At 45.1% G+C, this 21,412-nt stretch overlaps 1 protein-coding gene across 1 annotated transcript; it reads right to left on the bottom strand.

The window, feature by feature from the left end:
* Window positions 1-4,705: 4,705 nt before the first annotated feature.
* LOC136493240 (peroxidase 5-like) lies at window positions 4,706-6,740 on the bottom strand. Its single transcript, XM_066489305.1, has 3 exons — window positions 6,322-6,740; window positions 5,982-6,170; window positions 4,706-5,598 (listed from the first exon to the last, which is right to left on the bottom strand). Exons 1-3 carry the CDS (start codon window positions 6,541-6,543, stop codon window positions 5,026-5,028), a joined length of 984 nt encoding a protein of 327 aa, XP_066345402.1. The 5' UTR covers window positions 6,544-6,740; the 3' UTR covers window positions 4,706-5,025.
* Between the last annotated feature and the right edge of the window lie 14,672 nt (window positions 6,741-21,412).

Here is a 21,412-nt window from a genome sequence, read left to right as displayed (position 1 = left end):
AGAGTCTTAGATCAGAAAGATCGAGTCACTCGAAGACGTACAATCAAATTCTACAAAGTATAATAGAATCAACACACTGAAGATGAAGCTACTTGGGAGTCCGAGGATTACTTAGAAGAAAACTTTCCTGACTTCTTCGCTTCTATCTAGTTGCAATACCTTGTCTATACTATAACTTGTCTCGTTTGTCAACAGAATGGAAAACCCCCTCACTAGCCTTTTGAATAAAGTTGTAATGTGTTAGCTTGACACATTTCCTTTTCCATTACTTAGCTCTAGGTTTTAAATCTCGGGACAAGATTTCTTTAAGGGGGAAGGGTTGTAACACCTTTGGTGTTTTGACCTAGCACTAAAATTTGACTTGTCATCATGTGCATTGCAAAGCATTCATAAAGTAGAAAATTTTGAATGCATTCACTAAATAAGCTTTATTTCGTAATGTTGTTATTTTATGTGATGTGATTCAAAACCCTAAATAAAGATCATGACCACAAGGGTCAAATTTCATGTGATCATGTGAGGCCATGTGTCATTTGACTCAAATAACCCTAATGGGCCATGTTACTGGATCAAAAATCAAAGTTAAAGTAAAAAGGTAAACAAATCAAATTTGAATTCAAATTCAAATCATAAAGGTACTTTTTGCCCCTTTTGTCTAATTCAAAATCCAGTTGGAATTTGGGGTTGTGACAAAAAGCAAAGTTGAAGATTATTTTATAAGGATCAACTTTGGTATTCAAAGTTTTTCAAGTTTACATATAAAATTTGGAGTAATTTTGAAATGATTCAAATGCTCAAATGCACCCCAAATTCAAATTTCAAAATGGAGGTAGAATTTGAAAATGTTCCTTGAAGCAAAGTTGTAGAGTTTGAAAAGTTGAGCAACTTTCATTTTTGGAGATTTTCAACTTCTTTAGAAAATTTGTGAGTAATTTGCAAAATGGACTCAGTGGCAAATCTGTAATTACTTCAAAAATCAAGATAACCACAGGACGCCACCGCCTCACCGCCGGCGTCCTTTCTTCGGCCTTCTAGGCGCGCCTGCGACCGCCCTTGGCTTTGCGCTGGCACGGGGAGCACGCTGCGTGTCGAGTCCACGCGCTCCTCGCCGAGCTATAAGACCCAGACGACGTCGTTGGCTTTTCTTTCCTTCCCTCTATTTTCCTGACGCCGCCGTCTCAACTCCGGCGAGCTTCTCTTGTCTCCTCAGCGCAAGTTAGCCTCGGAAAAGCCGTGTTCCAGTTCTGCCTGCTCCTTGCGCATCCGACCGAGCTATTGCTACCGCTTGATTTTGCCGAGAGCTCGCTGTCCACGTTCATCTTCCTCGCGGCCGGCGACCTTAACGAAAACTTTGATTCACCGTGGCCAGCGTCATCCGGTGAGCCGTTGCCCTTGCTTGTTGACTCTATGGCTTCGTCTTGATGCTGTACTGCTTATTCCACTCTTGCCTGCTCATTTTGCCCACTGCAGTCGCCGGAATGTTGTCGTCGACGAGGTCCGCTCCGCCGTGATCCCAGTCACCATCGAAACGCGTCACCATAGCTTCTCCGGTCTCGCTTGTTGCTTCAACATGATCGGGGTGAGCCACTGATGCTTCCTGAACTCTCTGTTTCACCGTTACCGGCCTTGTTTCGTCGGCGTAACGCTGCTGTGCCACCGCGTCCGCCATGGCCGGTGTCAGCATTGTTCCATGTCGTAATCAACCTCCAAAGTATCACTAATCGATGCGCCTAGCTCTTGTGAACATGTTACTACCTTGGCCATCGCTGTTGGGCTCACCATCGACGAGTTAGCGCCGGTCAGCGCCGTCGATGCCACGGTCAATGCCCGAGGTTGGGGATGACATGTGGGGGCCGGCTGTCAGTGAGAGAGAGAGAGAATAGTGTATTTTGGTATTTTCTGATTTTGAATAGTGCTAAATCTTTGGAAATTTGTAGGAAAATAATCATAGCTCCAAAAATTCTGAAAAATTGTGTGTAGCTTCTATACATGTTCTAGTATGGTTCAAAAATTTGAAACTTGAAATTTGAATAAATTTTTAATGTTCAAATATTCAGTCCATTAATTGATAAATGCAATTTCCATGATTTTTGTAGGCCATTGTATAATTCCAAAAATTATGAAATTTGTTTCGGTACACTAATTTGTCATGAGGAAGCTTACATAAAATTTTGAGGTCATTTGGAACAAGTTTATTTTTGGGCTTATTTCCAAATTAATTCAAAAATAAACAAAGCAAACCCTAAGTGTTTGATCTTGTTTTGATCATATTTTGTGACTAGTAGGGTTTAAGCTTAGTTTGGTCAAGTCACATGTGTGATCCTTGATGGTAGATTTACAAGTTGGTTTTGTTGGCTTGCAACTGTACTGTGAAGAACAGTTGTATTCGAAGTGTTGTTATATTTCATGTACCATGACGGCATCATGTTTACATTACCATCATGTTAAAGCATATGTTATCATTTCGTGTAGAATCCGAGAGTGAAACGATTCTAGTTGAGCAAGTTCTGGAAGAAACCCCGGTTGTCACAGGATTCGATAATTGTGGTACTGATCCGGAACCTGAGATCGTCAACAAAGGCAAGCCCCGGTTTATGCATTAAACCCTTACCTTGTTACTTTGAAAAGTTTATCACCTATGTTACTTATTGCATTAAGTTGATTAATTCAAATGTTACCTACTTGATGCATTTCCTATCTTGTTAATTGTTTGTCATCCTTGAAGATGTTTTCACTTACAAAGGCGTAGAATGCTTAGTATGCTTTATGATAGGCTTTCAAAATAAAAGTTTTGATACAATCAAGGATGGCATACTGGCCAAAGAAAGAAAGAAGGTTGAATGAACTAGAGACTAGTCGGGTGACTTATCTTGAATGTTGGGTAATGTTGCCGACTATGTCGCTTAAAGGCCACTCATTGTGGATCTTCTGAACGAGACACTTTATAGTACTGGTCACATACTCCGGTAAGCCTACTTCGGCGAATCTGATACTAAGACAAATGCCCACGCACTGGGAGTGGAGAGATGGCAGGAGTAGCGTGTACCCTCGTGGCTGGAATGTGGCTAGATTTGAGGTGTGATGTGCTCTCGGGTGGCGTGGAGACGGCTTAGTATAGGAGGATCCGGTAGCGAGGTTGATGTGTGCAAGATTAAGTTCTACATATGTCGTGTGATAAGGAATCCCTAGCTGGGACTTGAATCAATTCGAATTGCCGGTGCTCCGCGGATATGGAGACTCGATTCATTACAGAAGTAATGCAGGACTGGTGAATTACTAAAATATGAGAAAAGAATGGAATGAGAAGGATTGGAATATGGGAAATGTACTTTTAGTTGAGATATTAAACAAAAAGGACTTAGGGGTAAAACTTGAAAATAGGATGAAGAATAGTAAGCTTTTGGCAAAGAACTTTTGAATCTTGCTACATCCTTACCTTGCCCCAACCCCTGCATCTCTAAAAGTCTTACACCCCTTTACGTCGGGTTAGTCTTGTTGAGTACTTTTGTACTCAGGGTTTGTTAACCCTTGTTGCAGGTGAGTCGCATGCACAGGCTTGTTTTGGTCCCTGCTGCATGTCTGTGTTCGAAGTCAATGACGATAAGGAGTGATGAATGGCCTTTGGACAAGGCACTAGTTTGTATGATAAATAAAGTTAATGTAATATTATCCCGCTACTATGGTTGTATGACACTTATGGTATTGTAAGTTTGAAAACAACTGGTTTGTAAATTATGTTATCTTAAGACTTCCGCTATCTTTACTCTGATGTATATATATTTGAATAAACTGTTATAATCTGCAATGTCTGTGATTGGGATCCTGTTTGAAAAGAGAATCGTGGATGATTCGGGTTTCCCGAGGACACCCGACAGACCTGTTGAGTTGTTGGGAACTCGTGTACGCTGTCCGAGGTCTGTCAAGACAACGATAGGTGCATGTGGGCCCGATTTCTTAGGAGATTCTGCCACATCTATCTCAATGTTTCATCTGTTTTTTGTACACATACGTTGCAAGTGTTTCAGACGCATGTCTAAAGTGTTTCATCTGTCTTCTTTTGTATGTTGCAAGCGTTGCATCTGGATGTTTTAAAAGTAGATCGGGATGTTACACATGTTGCAATGGTGTTTTAATTATATGTTCCAAATGTTTCATCTGTTTTAGGCGTATGTTGCAAATGTTTTATCTGGATGTTGCAAAAGTAGACCGGTGTGTTGCACGGCGTGACCGGTGGTTGTCGCTGCTGCTGGGGCGCAGCCATGGGTTCCTGTGCGGGGCGCAGGGGCGTGGGTCCCTGCGACGGACGCGGCGCTGCTGGGGCGGGATGCTGACGTGGGAGCGGCGTAGGTGTCGGAGCCGCGTCCGGACGTCCGGGCGCTAGGCGTTCCGTCATTAAATCATGTTAACAATCAGGATGGCCCATTTGCAATCAGGAATAAGCCTACATCTGGAAGGCCCATTAACAATCAGGTGGACGAGAACTTAGGCCCATACCGAGTTATATGCCTCATTCCCTTGTGTTCATAAAATCCCTGTTCTACGAGCAAACAAATCAGTTCTCCCTAGTTGATTGCGAAATACCATTCTCAATATTTTTTGTGTGTGTTGAAGTGATATTTCAATAAAAATGCATCATATTTTTGTTGCATCCACAGTACTTGTGCAGTACAGTTGATTCGAGATACTACCTTTTAGTATTACGGAACAATTAGGCCTTTATTAAGCACTATTTGGGTACATGAGCAGATTTTGTTGGTTACAGATTTTTCTCTCAGAACTCAGAAGCGACACACACCAACACACGACTCAATCAAGTGGGAAAGAAGAATAGAGATAATCAGCCATCGAATATAGCTATTGCAATTTGCACAGCCATACCCATACACGCACAAGTACAGGCATACATACATACAATTAAGTTTCAAGCACAACGAACCAGGCTATGCTATGCTATCACGTTCACAGCGTCCGGTCCAAATCAATATCAATGAATCTACAACGTAACTCCACACGACTGATGGGTCATCAGGCGACTCTGCAGTTTGCCCTGATCTTGCCGCTGGCTCCGGTGAGCACGCCGACAGTGCCCATCTTGACCATGGCCGCGGCGAAGTCGCTCTGGAACGTGGCCGGGTCGTTGGCGTAGGTGACCACCTGCACGGCGGTGTTCTTGTCGCTGAGCAGCGCCTGGTCCGAGGACAGCAGGCCGCGGTTGGCCATGACGCCCTTGTAGAAGCCCTCGTCGAAGGCGTTCGGAGAGACGTAGTCCATGGGCACGAGCGGGTCCCCGCCGGCCTGCGGGCACTGCCGCGCCAGCTGCGCCACGTACGCCGGGTCCATGGTCGGGTCCGCCTGCCCGCCCGCCGTCGTGGTCGACCTCGACAGCCGCCCGCTGAAGGAGCTGCAGTGCGAGGACCCGATGGTGTGCGCCCCCGAGAGGATGACCATCTCCTTCTGCGTCAGGCCCTTGGTGCCGAAGATCTGCGTAAGCTGGGCCACGTTCGCCGTCGGCGGCGGCAGGTTGCCGTTGGTGTCCGACGCGCGCGACACGTTCCCGTCGCGGCGCCCCGCCGGCACCTGGTACGCGTTCCCACCGGCCTACACGTACGTACGAATAATCCGTTAGAACGCGACAATGGCGTGCGTGCTAAGCGTGATACTAGTTGGGAGTTGGACCCATGCCGGGCTGCTGGCTGGCATCGAGTTCTTTCTGGCGTGCATGCAAGCTGAAGCTGCGCGCGGCATCATGTGGTGGGGGCAATGTGCGTCAAAAAAGATGGGGACACGAACATCAGATACTATGCTTTTCTGTCTAATCCTATGCCAGTCCAGCTTTGGATTCCAAATTCATGTAATCATGTCGGGTTAAAAAGAAAAAGTTTATTACCACCGTCCACTGACACTAAAGCAAGATGCAATTTAGTATTGACAAACGCATTCAGCTTTGCACTCTTAATAAATTAATAAAATGAATAACTTACCAGTGCGACGCTGTCCCTGGCGGCGAAGGCGAGTATGTCCGCGCAGGAGACGACGCCGAAGCAGGCCTGCTCGACGCGCGCCTTGATGCGGTCGATGACCTCGAAGCCCCGCAGGCTGGTGTTGGGCGCGGCGTCCTTCTCCGCGGTGCTGCCCTTGGTCGAGTCGATGAGCACCGACGCGTCGCACCCCTACAAGTGCAGCAAGCAGGCATCACAGTCAGTTCTGTTCTGTCACCCGGCCTGCTGCTGCATTTGCAGTCAGCCCGGCCATGTTTTCTTTCAAGTGATCGAGTATGGGTAGCTGTATGCGACGCGAGCTTGCGACTGAGGATGGACTGACCCAAACGAAGCAGTCGTGGAAGTGGAGGCGGAGCAGGCCGGCGGCGAGGCCCGGGTTGGCCGCCACCGCCTTGCTCACCTCCTGCTGCACGATGATCTCCGCCGCAGGGCACGAGTTGTCGTAGAAGCCCACCCGCAGCTGCGCGCGCAGCTCCGTCGCCATCAGCAGCGCCCCCACCGCCGCCACCTGCAAGTACAGTACCGTCCTCTGCACCACCGCCATCGCCACCAGCTGCCACTCGCTCTAACTCTCTTTATGGCACTAGCAGGCAGCTACCTGAGAGCTTTTATACTCGCACTCAGGCAGACATCAATCACTAGCTATATGCTTCTTGGTTAAGGAAGGCAAAGAAAGGCACCGAGCCGAGAGCGAAGTGAGTGTAATCTAATCTCTAGGACTAGGAGTATATAACAATGTGGATGAGTGGAGGGTTTAGGGGATTCTCGAACGATAGGGCCGGACCAGCAGTGAGTGTGCCATATGCCAGGTATGTGCAGAGGTGATCGGTTGGTAGAGACTAGAGTGCGAAGCTGTGGTGCCTGCCAATTGAGGGCGGGGCTTTTCTGCCATGATTGGGGGCGATGGAAAGGACAGAGAGACAACGCACTACTGGAAATGGGATCTTTACCGAGTGCAAACTGTTTTGCCAAGCGTTAAAAATTAGGCACTCGGCAAAGACCTTCTTTGCTGAGTGCCGGGCACTCAGTAAAAAAAAAAGGCTCTCGGCAAATGACTTTTTTGACGAGTGTCAGCCTCTCGGCACAAGCGCGGCACTCAGCATATGCTGCTCCGCGTAACGGTATTCGGCCACGTCCTTCTTTGTCGAGTGCCTGCTGTTAGGCACTCGACAAAGAATTTTTTTTTTAATTTCTTTGTCGAGTGTCCCAGATCTGGTACTCGGTAAAGATTTTTTTTTGAAAATACTTTGCCGAGTGCCCCTGACACGGCGCTCGGCAAAGAATTTTTTTTTCAAAATGTCTTTACCGAGTGCCCCTGTTAAGGCACTCGGCAAAGAGGATATTTAAAAAAAAATCCAAAACCCTCTTTGCCGAGTGCCTTATTCTTGGCACTCGGCAAAGACTCCCTTTGCCGAGTGCCATGCCCCGGCACTCGGCAAAGTTTTTTTTTGCCTTTAAATTTTTTGTGCAGCTCTTATAAAGTACTAGGAACTCCTAGTTAGAATTTGGGGATTTTTTGTGACTTTTTTATATATTTAGTTACTTTATTTCGTTTACTTGAATTTTTTCGAAAAATATAAATTTGAACTGCGCGTGGTACGAATAATGGAATTTAATGATTCAAAAAATGATAGTCATGTTACTGAGTGTAGTGTGAGGCCGTATCCAGGAACGGATCCGAAATTTCGGATATCTTGTTCACGAAACATGACCGCGAACTTGCGTGCGAAGTGTTTTTAAATTCTATAAAAAGCAAACGAAGTCCTAAAATCATGAAACTTGCTGAGATGTCGTGATATCGTATGTGGAGGCTATGATAAAAATCTGAGAAGGTTTGGTGCACGTTGTCACGTATGATGCTTACAAACCAGGCCAAAAACAAAAAAAAACTTTGCCGAGTGCCGGGGCATGGCACTTGGCAAAGGGAGTCTTTGCCGAGTGCCAAGAATAAGGCACTCGGCAAAGAGGGTTTTGGATTTTTTTTAAAATATCCTCTTTGCCGAGTACCTTAACAGGGGCACTCGGCAAAGATATTTCGAAAAAAAATTCTTTGCCGAGCGCCATATAGGGGCACTCGGCAAAGTATTTTCAAAAAAAATCTTTGCCGAGTGCCAGATCTGGGACACTCGGCAAAGAAATTTTAAAAAAATTAAAAAAAACCATTTGCCGAGTGCCAGATCAGGGGCACTCGGCAAAGGGGGGATTTAACCCCTCCCGCCTGGGCCGGCCACGCACCCCGCACACACGCCACGCGCACGCGCCACCACCCGTGCCCTGCCCCCGGCCGCGCTCTGCCCTGCCCCTGGCCGCGCCGGCCCTGCCCCCGACCGTGCCCTGCCCCGGGCCATGCCGGCCCTACTCCCGGCCGCGCCGGCCCTGCCGCCGGCCACACCCCGTGGACCGGCTGCCCCGACGCCACCCGTGCCCGACTCCGGCGACCCCGACTCCAACCCCGACGCCCGTCAGGTATGCCTTCTCTCTTGTTGCTGTCGTGGTAGTGATAGTTGTAGTAGTATTAGTTGTACTAGTAGTGCCAGTGGTAGTAGTAGTATTAGAAGTAGTGGTAGTAGTAGTACAACTAGTGGTAGTAGTAGTAGAATTAGTGGTAGTAGTAGTAGAAGTAGTGGTAGTAGTAGTAGTAGAACTAGTGGTAGTAGTAGTAGCAATAGTGGAAGTAGTAGTAGAAGTAGTGGTACTACTTGGATATATTCTTCTGCATGGATTGATATCCAAACTACATGGCTTCTCTTTAGACATATGTGCTTGTCGGCCATCGTGCCGTTGTTTTTTGTAGGTTTGGAAACCTCACCGTGCAGGGGAGGTTCTGCCGATTTTTTTTAAATGACAGTATTTTGTTCCATTTTTGTAGAGAAGAGCCCGTCGGAGACGAGTCGGAGTTCCCATCGCCGTGCCGGTCTGCATGCACCGCGTCGCCTCGACACTGCAACGACCCGCCATGGCCCCGCTAGCCTAACTCCACCGCCACCCTAGGTATAACCTCTCTTTCCGTATCATGGTCGTAGATCGCGTAACCCAGTTAGGCGTCTCCCGTTCGAAAGAGATACGGTTGGAGGTATGCAGATCTTTGCATATCTATGACCGTATCTGTTTTAGATTGTCCATATTTTTTGGACAGCCCATGGATGCGTAGATGGGTTAGTTTCCATGGTCTGCTCCGGTCCAAGATAGAGTTTTGACATCACCTACCTGTTGTTCTCCGGATACGCACTCTTCTTTGGCAGGACGTGTATCTAGAGAACAGCGGGGAGGTGCTACCGAAATTCTATCTCGGATAGGAGTAGAGCATGGAAACTAACCTCATCTACGCATCCAGGGTGGGATTAGGACCTATCCTCACCTATTAGATAGTAGGAACACCATGTAGATGTAATTGATGGTTACATTACTCGCTGATACATATGTTAGAGGATGGATGACCGTCAGTGGATGTACACGGGCTGGAGAAGTCAGAGTGATTACACCACGGAATGGATGAACAAGACCGATGCTTTCTTGAACAGTGCATTTGGCAAAGCTGCTTAAGGACATTACCTAGTTTTGTGTCCCTGCAGCAAATGTAAAAACAGGAGAAGGGTAAACAAGGTGGAAATGGGTAAACATCTTGTGAAGAATGGATTTACGCCGGACTACACCCGGTGGGTCCACCATGGTGAAGCCCATCGTATGAGAGAGGAGGTGGTGAGACCATGGGTGGAGGCTTTTGATGCTGATGCTGGGGTAGCAGACATGTTAGATGACTTTCACCAAGGACAGTTCGATGAGGGACGTGAGAAGGAGGAGATGGAGGCAGCCGCATAGGCGTTCTACGACATGATGGACTCGGCACAGAAACCCCTTCACGATCGGTCAACGGTGTCTCAACTGGATGCCATTGGACGCTTAATGGGGTTGAAGTCCGAGTTAAACTTGAGTGGAGCTAGCTTCGATAAGATGTTGGCCATGATTGGCACCCTGCTTTTGGAGGGCCACATTCTGCCAAAGAGCATGTACGAGTCACAGAAACTCCTTCATGCACTTAAGATGCTTTATGAGCAGATACATGCTTGTTTGAAGGGGTGCGTCCTATTTAGGAAAGAACACGAGCATGCAAAGTTCTATCCAAAGTGTAAATCCTCTAGGTACCATGAGGTAGACTCTGATGATGGCCAGAAGAGGCAACTTATGATCCCCGTGAAAATCCTACGGTACCTTCCGTTCCTACCGAGGATCCAACGGCTATATATGACCAAGGAATCCATGAAACAGATGACATGGCACAAAAATGGCAAACGGTACAATCCTGACAAGATGGTACATCCATCCGATGGTGAAGCTTAGATCCACTTTAATGACAAACATCGTGACAAAGCAGATGAGGCTCGTAATGTACGTGTCGTGCTAGAAACAGATGGGTTCAATCCTTATGGAATGATGGCTGCCCCATACACATGTTGGCTTATCTTCGTTATCCCCCTTAATCTCCCCCCTAGTGTCTCCTTTCAATGATATAATGTATTCTTGTCGTTGATAATTCCTGGACACCCAGGGAGTAATATGGGTGTATTCATGGAGCCCGTGTTTGATGAATTGGTCCATGCTTGGGACGAAAGGGTATGGACATACGATCGAGCTACAAAGACAACCTTCAAAATGCACGTTTGGTACCACTCCCTGCATGACTTCCTGGCGTATGGGATATTCTGCACCTGGTGTGTTCACGGGAAGTTCCCATGCCCAATATGTAAGGAAGGTGTGAGGTTCATTTGGTTGTAGAAGGGTGACAAGTATTCATCGTTCGACAGACATCGTCAATTCCTACCTCTTGACCATCCATTCAGACAAGACATCAAGAACTTTTATGAAAGGTGTCAAAGTGACAAACCCTGCACCGCGGATGATGACTGGTGCCGAGGTTCATGCTCAGATAGATGCTCTCGTGCCCAATGAAGAAGGTGGTTTTGTGGGATATGGTGAGCAACATATGTGGACTCATATCTCGGGCATGACGAGGCTCCCCTATTTCGATGACCTTCTTCTGCCACATAACATTGATGTAATGCACACTGAAAAGAATGTCGCCGAGGCACTTTGGTCAACACTCATGGACACTGAAAAGTCTAAGGACAACCCTAAGGCTAGAGTGGACCTGATAACGTTGTGCGATAGACCAAATCAAGAGATGCTGCCTCCTAGTCGTGGCAAGACCTGGAGAAGGCCTAAGGCCAATTTCATCTTGAAAAAGGACCAAAGGAGGGAAGTACTCGAATAGATCAAGACGCTAATGTTCCTTGATGGGTATGCAGCGAATCTAAAGAGGGGAGTGAACTTAGGCACTCTGCGAGTCAATAGGATGAAGAGTCATGACTACCACATATGGATTGAGCGGCTTCTTCCAACGATGGTTCGAGGCTATGTCCCGGAGCATATCTAGCAAGTGCTGGTAGAGTTGAGCTACTTATTCTACCAGCTTTGTGCCAAGGAGCTCTCTCGGACCGTCATTGATGACTTGGAAAAAGCGGCACTCGTGTTGCTCTGTAAGTTGGAGAAGATCTTTCCACCCTGCTTCTTCTTACCGATGCAGCATTTGATTGTGCACCTCCCATATGAGGCACGGATGGGGGGCCCGTGCAGAACCGTTGGTGCTATCCAATCAAGAGATGTCTGAAGACTCTTCACAAAAAATGTAGAAATAAAGCCAAAATTGAGGCTTCCATTGTAGAGGCATACATTCTAGAAGAGGTGTCGAACTTCACAGAGAAATACTACACTGAGAAACTTCCTAGCGTTTATAATCCACCCCCTCATTACAATGCTGGCGAAAATGAATCGAACCTCAGCCTTTTCCAAGGGCAACTTGGAAGCGCAAGTGCATCGACTACTAAGCAATTGAAAAATGAAGAGTGGCGTAGTATCATGCTATATGTGTTGACCAACCTTGTCGAGGTGCAGCCATTCATTGGGTAAGTTCTAAACAAACTTGTTTCATTTCGCCGTATGTCCTTGTTTCTTCGTCCAACCCCCTTGTTTCTCGTTGGTACAGGAAATTTCTTCGTCAATCCTAGCATGGATCAAGGCAACCTACCCCGCAAGAAAATGATACCCTTCTTTCACAGGGTGCGGGACTAGGGAGCCCCGATTTCATTTGTTGGTTCAAATAGAAAGCCCAAACTGATGCGCCTATAAGTGACGAGCTGAGACAGGTTGCAAACGACTGTGCCGTTAGGGTCAAGTCATTTACCGGTTATGACGTGAATGGATATCGTTTTCACACAACAAGCTACGAGCAGAGTCGGCCCAATCAAAATACCACAAACAGCGGAGTTGTTACGCCCGGCACTGATGGACTCGACTATTATGGAAGAATTGAAGAAATCTACGAACTATCATTCTATGGTTCTAAACCTCTTACTCCTGTCATATTCAAATGCCACTAGTTTCATCCAGGGGTAACGAGACGGACCCCTAAGCTTGGGCTAGTCGAGATTCGATAGGATTCCGTCTATCCAGGAAAAGATGTCTACATTGTGGCTCAACAGGCCGTCTAGGTTTATTATACGTCATACGCGTGCAAAGACGTCGAGCATCTTAAGGGTTGGTCTATTGTGCACAAGGTATCGCCACACAGTAAACTACCTATCCCAAACAATGAAGATTACAACTTCAACCCAAATACATATGATGGAGAGTTCTATCAAGAAGAGAGCCTACAAGGCAGGTTTGACATAGACTTAACCGAAGAGATAGGAATGAAAGTAGACAATGAAAGGGATAATGACGAGGACGCTGGAGACGAGGTGTAAAATATGAAGGACATACAAATGCTTGAGCGGTTATGTTTAGGCAATGACAATGAAGACAGCATTCCTCCTTCGGATAGTGTTGATGAGTTGGACAATGTTGATAGTGATGACGAGACCTATGATCCAGCTAATCTCAATCATGAAGATTATTTCTAATACATGGAATACTATGTTTTTTGCAATTATGTTTTGTTTATTTTTGCAAATATTTTTAATACATGTATTACTATGTTTTTTGTAATTATGTTTTGTTCAATTTTGCACCTATTTCTAATTACGTCTTGTTTTTCTTTTTTATTGCAGGTGATTGAACAAAGATGACGGCGCGACCGTCATAGGTCCGTGAACTCGATTTACCAAAGACGTAGCCGGCTGCAGGAGGAGACAGAGGGGGCGCCGGAGGGATCAGACAGGAGGAGGAGGAGGACCGCCAGATGTAGGAGGTGGCCGTCTCCTCCCACGCCGCGTGAGGAGGAGCCAAAGGAGGAGGTGGCACCCGTGGACGAGTCGGACAATGAGCTGGTTCGACAGACGGACGAGGAGGAGGGGCCGCATGAGGACGACGAGTTGGAGGCGGCAGGCACGGGTTCCGCTTCCTCTGACTCCTCTTTGAGTGTCTACTTGCAAGGTCCCGCGAGCCTCCCACAGGTTCCGCTTCCTCACCAACGCCCAGTGATTCGCCCCGAAGGGCAAAAGTAAGTAACTTTATATGTTATCACCACTACTTCATATGATATGACGAAAAAAACTAATAATTTTTCTTAATCACTTGTGCAGGAACTGGGTGGTTGTGTCAGGTGGTTGCGCATGTCTAGTCAATGGCATCCTGGGTCTTCTGTGTAGGCAACACTTTCCCGGCATTGTCACGTACGCATCGAAGACGGAGCCGTCCTACTCGTTCGACCACTACGCTATCGCCACCGATGCGGAGTACCCCAACAAGGCGGCGCGGGTGAAGGTAGAGGTTTGGGTAAGTCTCACTCGCACAACATTGCTCAATACATCGCATTCATTGGACTTTTCTTAAAATAATGAATGGATACATCGCTTTTGTATGCAGACTTATTACAGATGCGAGAATGGATTTGAGGCCAGGGCGGAGCAGGTAACTACCAAAGCCTGTAAAAAACTCGTCACCGACATGCATCACGAGGTGCGCATCTAGGCCATCGTAACCTACTACGGGTCAAAGCTTGGAGAGAGAAAACCCAAGAAAGACGCAAGAGAGATACAGCCGACCCAGGAACAGTACCTTGAGGTAAATGAAGAACATCAATATTAATTCGTTTTGAGATTAAGTTGGTTTAATTTGATCTTCTTATATGTCCAATACTTGATGACGTGTAGATGATTTCCTAGTGGTGCCAAGCGTATCCCGAGTGCTGGGCGATGATGGTGGAGAGGTGGTTCACGGAGGAGTACCTCAAGATGCACAAGGATGCCTGGGACCATCATTTGTAGATGCAAGGTCCAACACACCATCAAGGCAGCCGTAGCCTCGCCGGATACAAACAAGCATGGGTACGCAAATTTATTTATCTATTGTGACGCTCAGTTCTGCCTGATTTCTAATCATCGTGCTGTCTTTCTCGCAGTCGGCGTCACATAGTGGCCAGGCTTGCTCGGACTTTCAGGCATGGTGTATGGCCCACAAGGGCAAGGCGACGTCCGATGTCTCCTTCAACCTGGAGGACTCGCCCGAGGCATACACAAACCCGAACGTCCACTCCCGCATTAGTGAGTACATTGAGGTGGTGAGGTCGCTCCATGGGTCAGACCACGATCCGAGCACCCAGGACTTCGATGGAGAGGCCATCATAAGGGCGGGGCAAGGCAAGAAGCATGGGTGGTTCTAGCTTGGCGATGGCGTCATCGACACGGCCTCTACTCCCTCTCTCTCCAAGATCCGAGCACGGAGCACGAGCGAGGGCCCGGCCATTCGCACACGGCCGATCGCTGCACAGCACCGGGTCGACGCACTCGAGGTTATTCCTGTTTTACTCGTCATACATTGATCTTTATACACCTTAATTAGCTTTGCATTACTGAAATATTGGAGTGAAATATTGCAGGCCCGACTAGAACAAGAAATGAGACAACGTCAGGAGCTGGAGGCCGGGCACCAGAGGATGGTGGCCCAGCTGGAGGCCGAGCGGGCCAAGCGGCAGGCCTAGACGCAAAGGCTGACGGATATTACGTAGTTCCTATAAGGGCTTGGGCAACGTGTGGGCTTCTCTCTGCGAGCTGGGCTGTTGGTTCCACCTCTGTCTCCGCGTCCTGCAGCTGCAGCTACTCCTGTGAGAATGAAAGTTTTTTACTTTCGCTTGTGCTTTGCTTGTATGGCCTCTACCTTCCTAGATTAGCTATCCAAATAATCTTGTCTTACCTGCAATTTTTTCTTCTTTGTGCAGTCTCCATCAGACGGTGGTTCGAATAATCCACCTCATGCACCTCTGAATGATGGACCTTTACCACAGTCGCAGTGGGCGAGATGAGTGCACGTTGTATTTTTTTCATTTGTTGTTCACTTGGTGATGGACTTGTGATATACTTGTGATGCACTTGTGGACTTTGATGGACTTGTGGATTTATTTAGATGAACTTGAGCACTTATTATTATATATGTGATATATATTGTGATGAATATGATATGTGCGGATGGATGTGTGGATGGATGAGATATATATGTGATGGATGAGATATATATGTGATTAATGATATATATATATGTGATATATGTTTGTATGAATTTATTTGTCATGATGAAATTTAAAAAAAATAAAAATTGTCGTTTTGGGTCACTTTGCCAGTGTTGCACTTGGCAAATGACCCCATTGCCGAGTGCCATGGTCACAGCACTCGGCAAAGCTGGAAAAATGGGCGCTCGGAAAATTATTTTTCTAGCTTTGCCGAGTGCTATGATCATGGCACTCGGCAAATATTTTTTTTAAAAAAAATCAAACTTTGCCGAGTGCTGGCCAGAGGGCACTCGGCAAAGAATTTTTTTTTAAAAAAAATTCAAACTTTGTCGAGTGCCGGACAGAGGGCACTCGACAAAGAATTTAAAAAAAAAAATCAAACTTTGCCGAGTACTGGCCAGAGGGCACTCGGCAAAGAATTTTTTAAAAAAATTTAAACTTTGCCGAGTGCCGACCCGAGGGCACTCGACAAAGATTTTTTTAAAAAAAAAATCAAACTTTGCCGAGCGCCGGTCAGGGGTACTCGGCAAAGAATTTAAAAAAAAATAAAAAAAATCTTTGCCGAGTGCCTGCAGGGTTGGCACTCGGCAAAGCCACCGTGAACGGGGCCGGTGCCATGACGATCGCTTTTCTTTGCCGAGTGTCCCCGGGGCTCTCGGCAAAGTCTTTGTCGATCAATTTTTTGTCGTATGTTCTTTGTCGAGTGCTGCACTTAGCAAAGGCTTTGCCAAGTGTAATTTGACTTTTGCCAAGTGCCTCAGACACTCAGCAAAGAACCTGAATCTAGTGACGAGATCCGCAGAGGCAGGGCTCCAATGCGTTTAATTTACCACCTTCGGTACATGGAGCGGCGGACAAGTGGACACTGTAGAGCGCGGAACTCTGAAAGACTGAAACTGCATCCATGAGGTGTTTGGCAGGCAGGGCCGCCATTTGTGATGAGGTCATGGTTGCATCTTGCGTTTTCATTCACCCAGAGTCCCAGACCCAGCCGCAGCGTTGTTGTCGTCCGTCTCGCGCTTGAGCATGTGGTGATATGATACAGATACAGGCCGATGCTGACAAGATGGACTGTGATGTTTCCCTTTTCTACATTAAATTGACCATGTTCTGCTATGACTCTAAGGGCGCGTTTAGTTGCCCCAAATTTGGCGCTGCCTGAATTCCCGTAGACACTGTAGTGTACTGTAGCATTTCGTTTGTATTTAGTAATAATTGTCCAATCGTTGACTAATTAGGCTCAAAACGTTCGTCTCGCAAAGTACAACCAAACTGTGCAATTAGTTTTTGATTTCGTCAACATTTAGTACTCCATACATGTACCGCAAGTTTGATGTGACGGAGAATCTTCTTTTTACATAGTGTCAAAGTTTGCATTTTGAGGTAACTAAACAAGGGCTAAAGTGTGACTTGTGCCTCGTTCAGTTACAGTTGCTGCCACCTGGTAGTCTTGTTTTTTCCACTAAAGAAATGCGAAGTTGTCACCTCTAGTCTGAATCTGAGTTGATCCAGCTGATGGATGCTACATGAACTGTAGAATGATCCAATTAGCACCTTTACTCTGCTTACAGTTTCCGATATGTTTATTCTCAAGGGAGCGAAGCATCAGATACTTGAGGAATAGCACAGCCCGATTCCTGACAACTAACTACGTATGTTCCCTAGCTGCAAATGCTTCACAGCTTGAAAGAATCAAGGGAGGATAGGACTGCAGAACATGCATGATTGACCCCCCCATGCTTGGTTCATGAACGTACGCTGGCTCGTTACTGATTCGAAATGATCTCTCCCATGACATCCACAGCCAAAGCAAAGATGCTGCCGCTCATCGCTCAACACTGACAACGGGGCATGAAAAGGCTTGGTATGGTATGGTTAGGCTGGCAGGGCGGCATAAGTCAAGTAAGATTCCTCGCCACATTGCTGCAGAGCTGGGGCATGTTTTAGCCGCTGGCGACGTCCATGAGTTCAGACTAGCTCGAGAAAGATAAAGCAGAAAGATAGTTAAGTTTTACCTGCAAATGCAGAAAGATAACGCAGTTATTGAGTCAAGTGGGAGTAAATTGTGCTTGAGAACAAACTACTACAGAATTGCACATCATTGTCGGCATCACTGTCGAATTTTAAAAAATCGACAGTGATAGACAGTGATAGACCATCACTTGATAGAACCAACCGACATTGATATTCGGTATTCACTGTCGGTTCATATCACTGTCAGTTTTAGCCAAAAACCGACAGTGATATTGGGTCAACAATGCCGATTTTCGCCAAGAACCGACACTAATTCTATCACTGTCGGTTCGTGGCTTGAACCGACAGTGATATGCTGCAAGAAAACTTTATAAGTTTCTCATATGATGTCCGATGAAGACGAACTTTATATCAAAGTTGTAGTACTCGACGATATCTACAACTTTGTAGTTCAATTTTTTTTAAATTTCAGGTAGTTTGGATGTCCAAATTTTTTTATTTGAAATAATCTATGTAACGAAAATTACGTTTGATTTCTAAAATTTAAAATTTGAATTTTTCAAACGGCCTCAGATGGAGAAACGTCCAAAACAAAAGTTGTAGATCTCGAAAAGTTATGCAACTTTGTAGTTGAAAACTTTTTTATTTGAGATCATTTACTACTTGAAACTGTTGTTTAAAATTAAAATTTAAAACTCTGATTTCTCATTTTAATATCTGGCTAAAACATATAACTAGTCTTTATCTTTCGTACTAACTTCAAATTTGATGATTTTTTTTTCTAAAAATTTCTAAAATTATGCTTTATCAATTTATTATGTTCTTACCACTATTATTTTATTCATCTTTTCATGTGACTGTATTTTATCTATTTGAATTTTGAATTTTAAAAAATGACAACTTCAAATATCATTTTAGAACACTAAATAATTTCAGCTGAAAAAAATCATGAACATGAAAGTTGTAGAACTTATCAAGATCTATAACTTTTATTTTGGTTATTTCTTCATTCGATAAAGTAGTAATAACATTCAGCTTGTTCACTTGTTGATTTCAGCCAGGGCTTATTAGCCAGCCAACAGTATTTTTCTCTCATAACAAACCAGCACCAGCCGGGCTTATCAGCCCCGAAATCAACCAGCGAACAGACCAATTGTTTACAAAATTTACATATCTCTCTTATAATTTCATAAACAATAAGAGGGATATGTAACATTTGTGAACAATGTTATTACCATTATGTCGGATGAATAAATGAACAAAATAGAAGTTGTAGATCTTGAAAAGTTATGAAACTTTGTAGTTAACTTTTTGATTTAAAATCATCTTGTCAAGGAAAATTACGTTCGAATTTATAAAATTTGAAATTTAAATTTTGTAAACAGCCTCGGATGGAGAAACTACTAAAATGAAAGTTGTAGATCCCAAAAAGTTACAAAACTTTGTAGTTGAAAACTTTTTAATTTGAAACCGTCTTCTTAAGAAAAACTATGTTTAAATTTCAAAAAATTTAAAATTTGAATATTTTAAATGACTTCGGATGGACGAACAGAAAAAACGAAATTTGTAAATCTCAAAAAGTTATGAAACTTTGTAGTTGATAACTTTTTAATTTGAAATCATTTTGTCATAGAAAATTACGTTTGAATTTATCAAATTTGGAATTTAAATTTTGTAAACGACCTCGGATGGAGAAACTACCAAAATGAAAGTTGTAGATCTCGAAAAGTTATAAAACTTTATAGTTGACAACTTTTTCATTTGAATTTTTTTAGGGCCCCGAATACATATTTTAAAATTAGATGAATATAAAATGGCTACGACGAAAATCTTATTTGAATACAAACAGTTTGCAGGTGGAGTGGTTAGGGGCCGAAGACGCGAAGCAGGACGACAGGGGTTCGAGCACCGGTGGCCGCGAAGCACGTGTTTTTCAGGTAAAAAATCGTGTTGCTTGTGACGCGTGACTATGTAGCTATCTAGTGGGGCCTCTCCCGGTATTATAAAAAAAATTCTATTTTTTCAATGAAGTTTTTTGTTTTCCTAGAAACCACATCCCTGATGTTAATACCATATTACTGCCGATATATCACCGTCGGTTTAAAATTCAATAGTGAAGGAGTTTTTTTAAACCAGTAGTAATGTTAAGATATGAGGCAGTGACAGGTGCAGTTCCAGGATTAACCGCTAAAGGGCCTGTTAGCTGGTTGGTGTTGGTGCTGGTTTAGACTGGCTGGTGCTAGTTTTTTGTGAGAAAAAAATACTGTTAGCTGGCTGGTTTGGGCTGACTGAAACCAACGAGCGAACAGGTTGAAAGTATCTACTGACCCTGGGCACCGGGGCGAGTGGCGTCTGAAGTCTGAACAGACTCTCAGAAGCACTGAGCTGCACATGGAGCTCGTGTTTGGTACAGCTCAAGTCGTGACAAGATTGGTTGGTGCTGTGGACTGCTGTCGTCTGAGTTTGACCTCGAGATGAAGGTAGGGAATCAATCGTTGTGAGAAGATGGATCAGAGGGATCCGATCCACTGCAATGAACAGGCCATCCTGCATATATAATTTGAACACTGTGGTCACCTACCCTTTGTAGTAGTCGTCGGAAGAAATGGCACAATTTGCACGGTGAATTGCCCGTCATTGCCCCCGAAAAATCCACTGTCAGATGCAGTTAGCTTGCAGCCTTGCTGGTCCAAATCGAAAAGCAGTATGAACGTTTTTTGCTCGTTTGATTGGTCCTCTAGCTTAGCTTGCAGCCTTGCTGTTCCATGGGGTCCCGTAATCTTCTTGCAGTACAGCTAGGGATCCCTCTGGTCAATCACCATCCTCTCCCTTTTTTTTCGCCCACCTTTCGAACTGAGGCCTTGTTTAGTTGACGAAATTTTCTAGGAAATGGTACTGTAGCATTTTTGTTGTTATTTGGCAATTAGTGTCAATCGTAGTCTAATTTGGCTTAAAAAATTCGTCTCGTGAATTTCGTCTAAACTATGTAATTAGTTTTATTTTTTATTTATATTTAATGCTTCATGCATGCGTCCAAAGATTCGATGTGACGAAAAATCTTGAAAAATTTTACAAAATTTTAGGAACTAAACACTACCTGAGTAGCAACGGCTTCTCTTTTTTAATCTCTCCTTCCAGAACACCTCACCTCGCAAACTGACATCAGCTCTGCTTTGTACTGTACGCATGCCTCATTGGATGGACGGAGGGTAGGCCGTGTTCGGCTGCTGTGTTGCTGGCTGATGGACATGAGGTTCACATATGTCGGTGTGGGCAGGGCCGAATCTAGCCTACGTTACCGGGTCGTCTGACCCGATGACTTCGGCAAAATTAGTGGAGAATTACTATTTATCATAATCCATCAACGACGATGATTCCACTGTATAAATGTGATGACCCCGGTGAACTTCATGGCTAGATTTGCCCTTGGGTGCAGGGAGGGTGGGGGCCAGTCATGACATGTCGTTGCTGACAGAGTGTTTGGAGACACCAACTTATCCGGACCCACCAGAATGTTAGTTTTTTAGCTGTACGTGATTGCTTGATACTTGCTGTGATATGTGTCTAAGATTGCTTGATACTTGTTGTGATATGTGTCTAAGTAATGGTGGAGATATATGTTGTTTTGTAGGAAAGTACTATCTGGTCGACTCGGGATACGTCGTGAAAAAAGGATATTTGGGCCCTTATCGAAATACAAGGTACCATCTTGATGAGTTCAGGGACAGCGCAACTCCTACAGGTTATGAGGAGCAATTTAACTTCCGCCATTAAAGTCTGCGCAATGTCATCGAACGGGCATTTGGGTGACTCAAAGGCAAGTGGCACATTCTCGCCCTAGTTCCGTATTTTGAGAGAGTGAAGCAAACAAAGCTTATCGTTGCATGCTTTGCGCTGCACAATTAGGAGTTGGAACATGGCGAAGGAAGGGCTTCACAGA

This window comes from Miscanthus floridulus, chromosome 1 (genome assembly GCF_019320115.1).
Source record: "Miscanthus floridulus cultivar M001 chromosome 1, ASM1932011v1, whole genome shotgun sequence".
In the NCBI taxonomy this organism is placed as follows: Eukaryota; Viridiplantae; Streptophyta; class Magnoliopsida; order Poales; family Poaceae; genus Miscanthus; species Miscanthus floridulus.
Note: the sequence above shows the minus strand (reverse complement) of the source record. Positions and strands in the feature narration are given on the sequence as shown.

Coding starts and splice junctions, on each gene's coding strand:
- LOC136493240 (XM_066489305.1), bottom strand. CDS start 6,543: ATGGCGGTGGTGCAGAGGACGGTACTGTACTTGCAGGTGGCGGCGGTG. Junction 6,171..6,321: donor TCCACGACTGCTTCGTTTGG/GTCAGTCCATCC, acceptor CTGCACTTGTAG/GGGTGCGACGCGTCGGTGCT. Junction 5,599..5,981: donor CCAGGGACAGCGTCGCACTG/GTAAGTTATTCA, acceptor ACGTACGTGTAG/GCCGGTGGGAACGCGTACCA.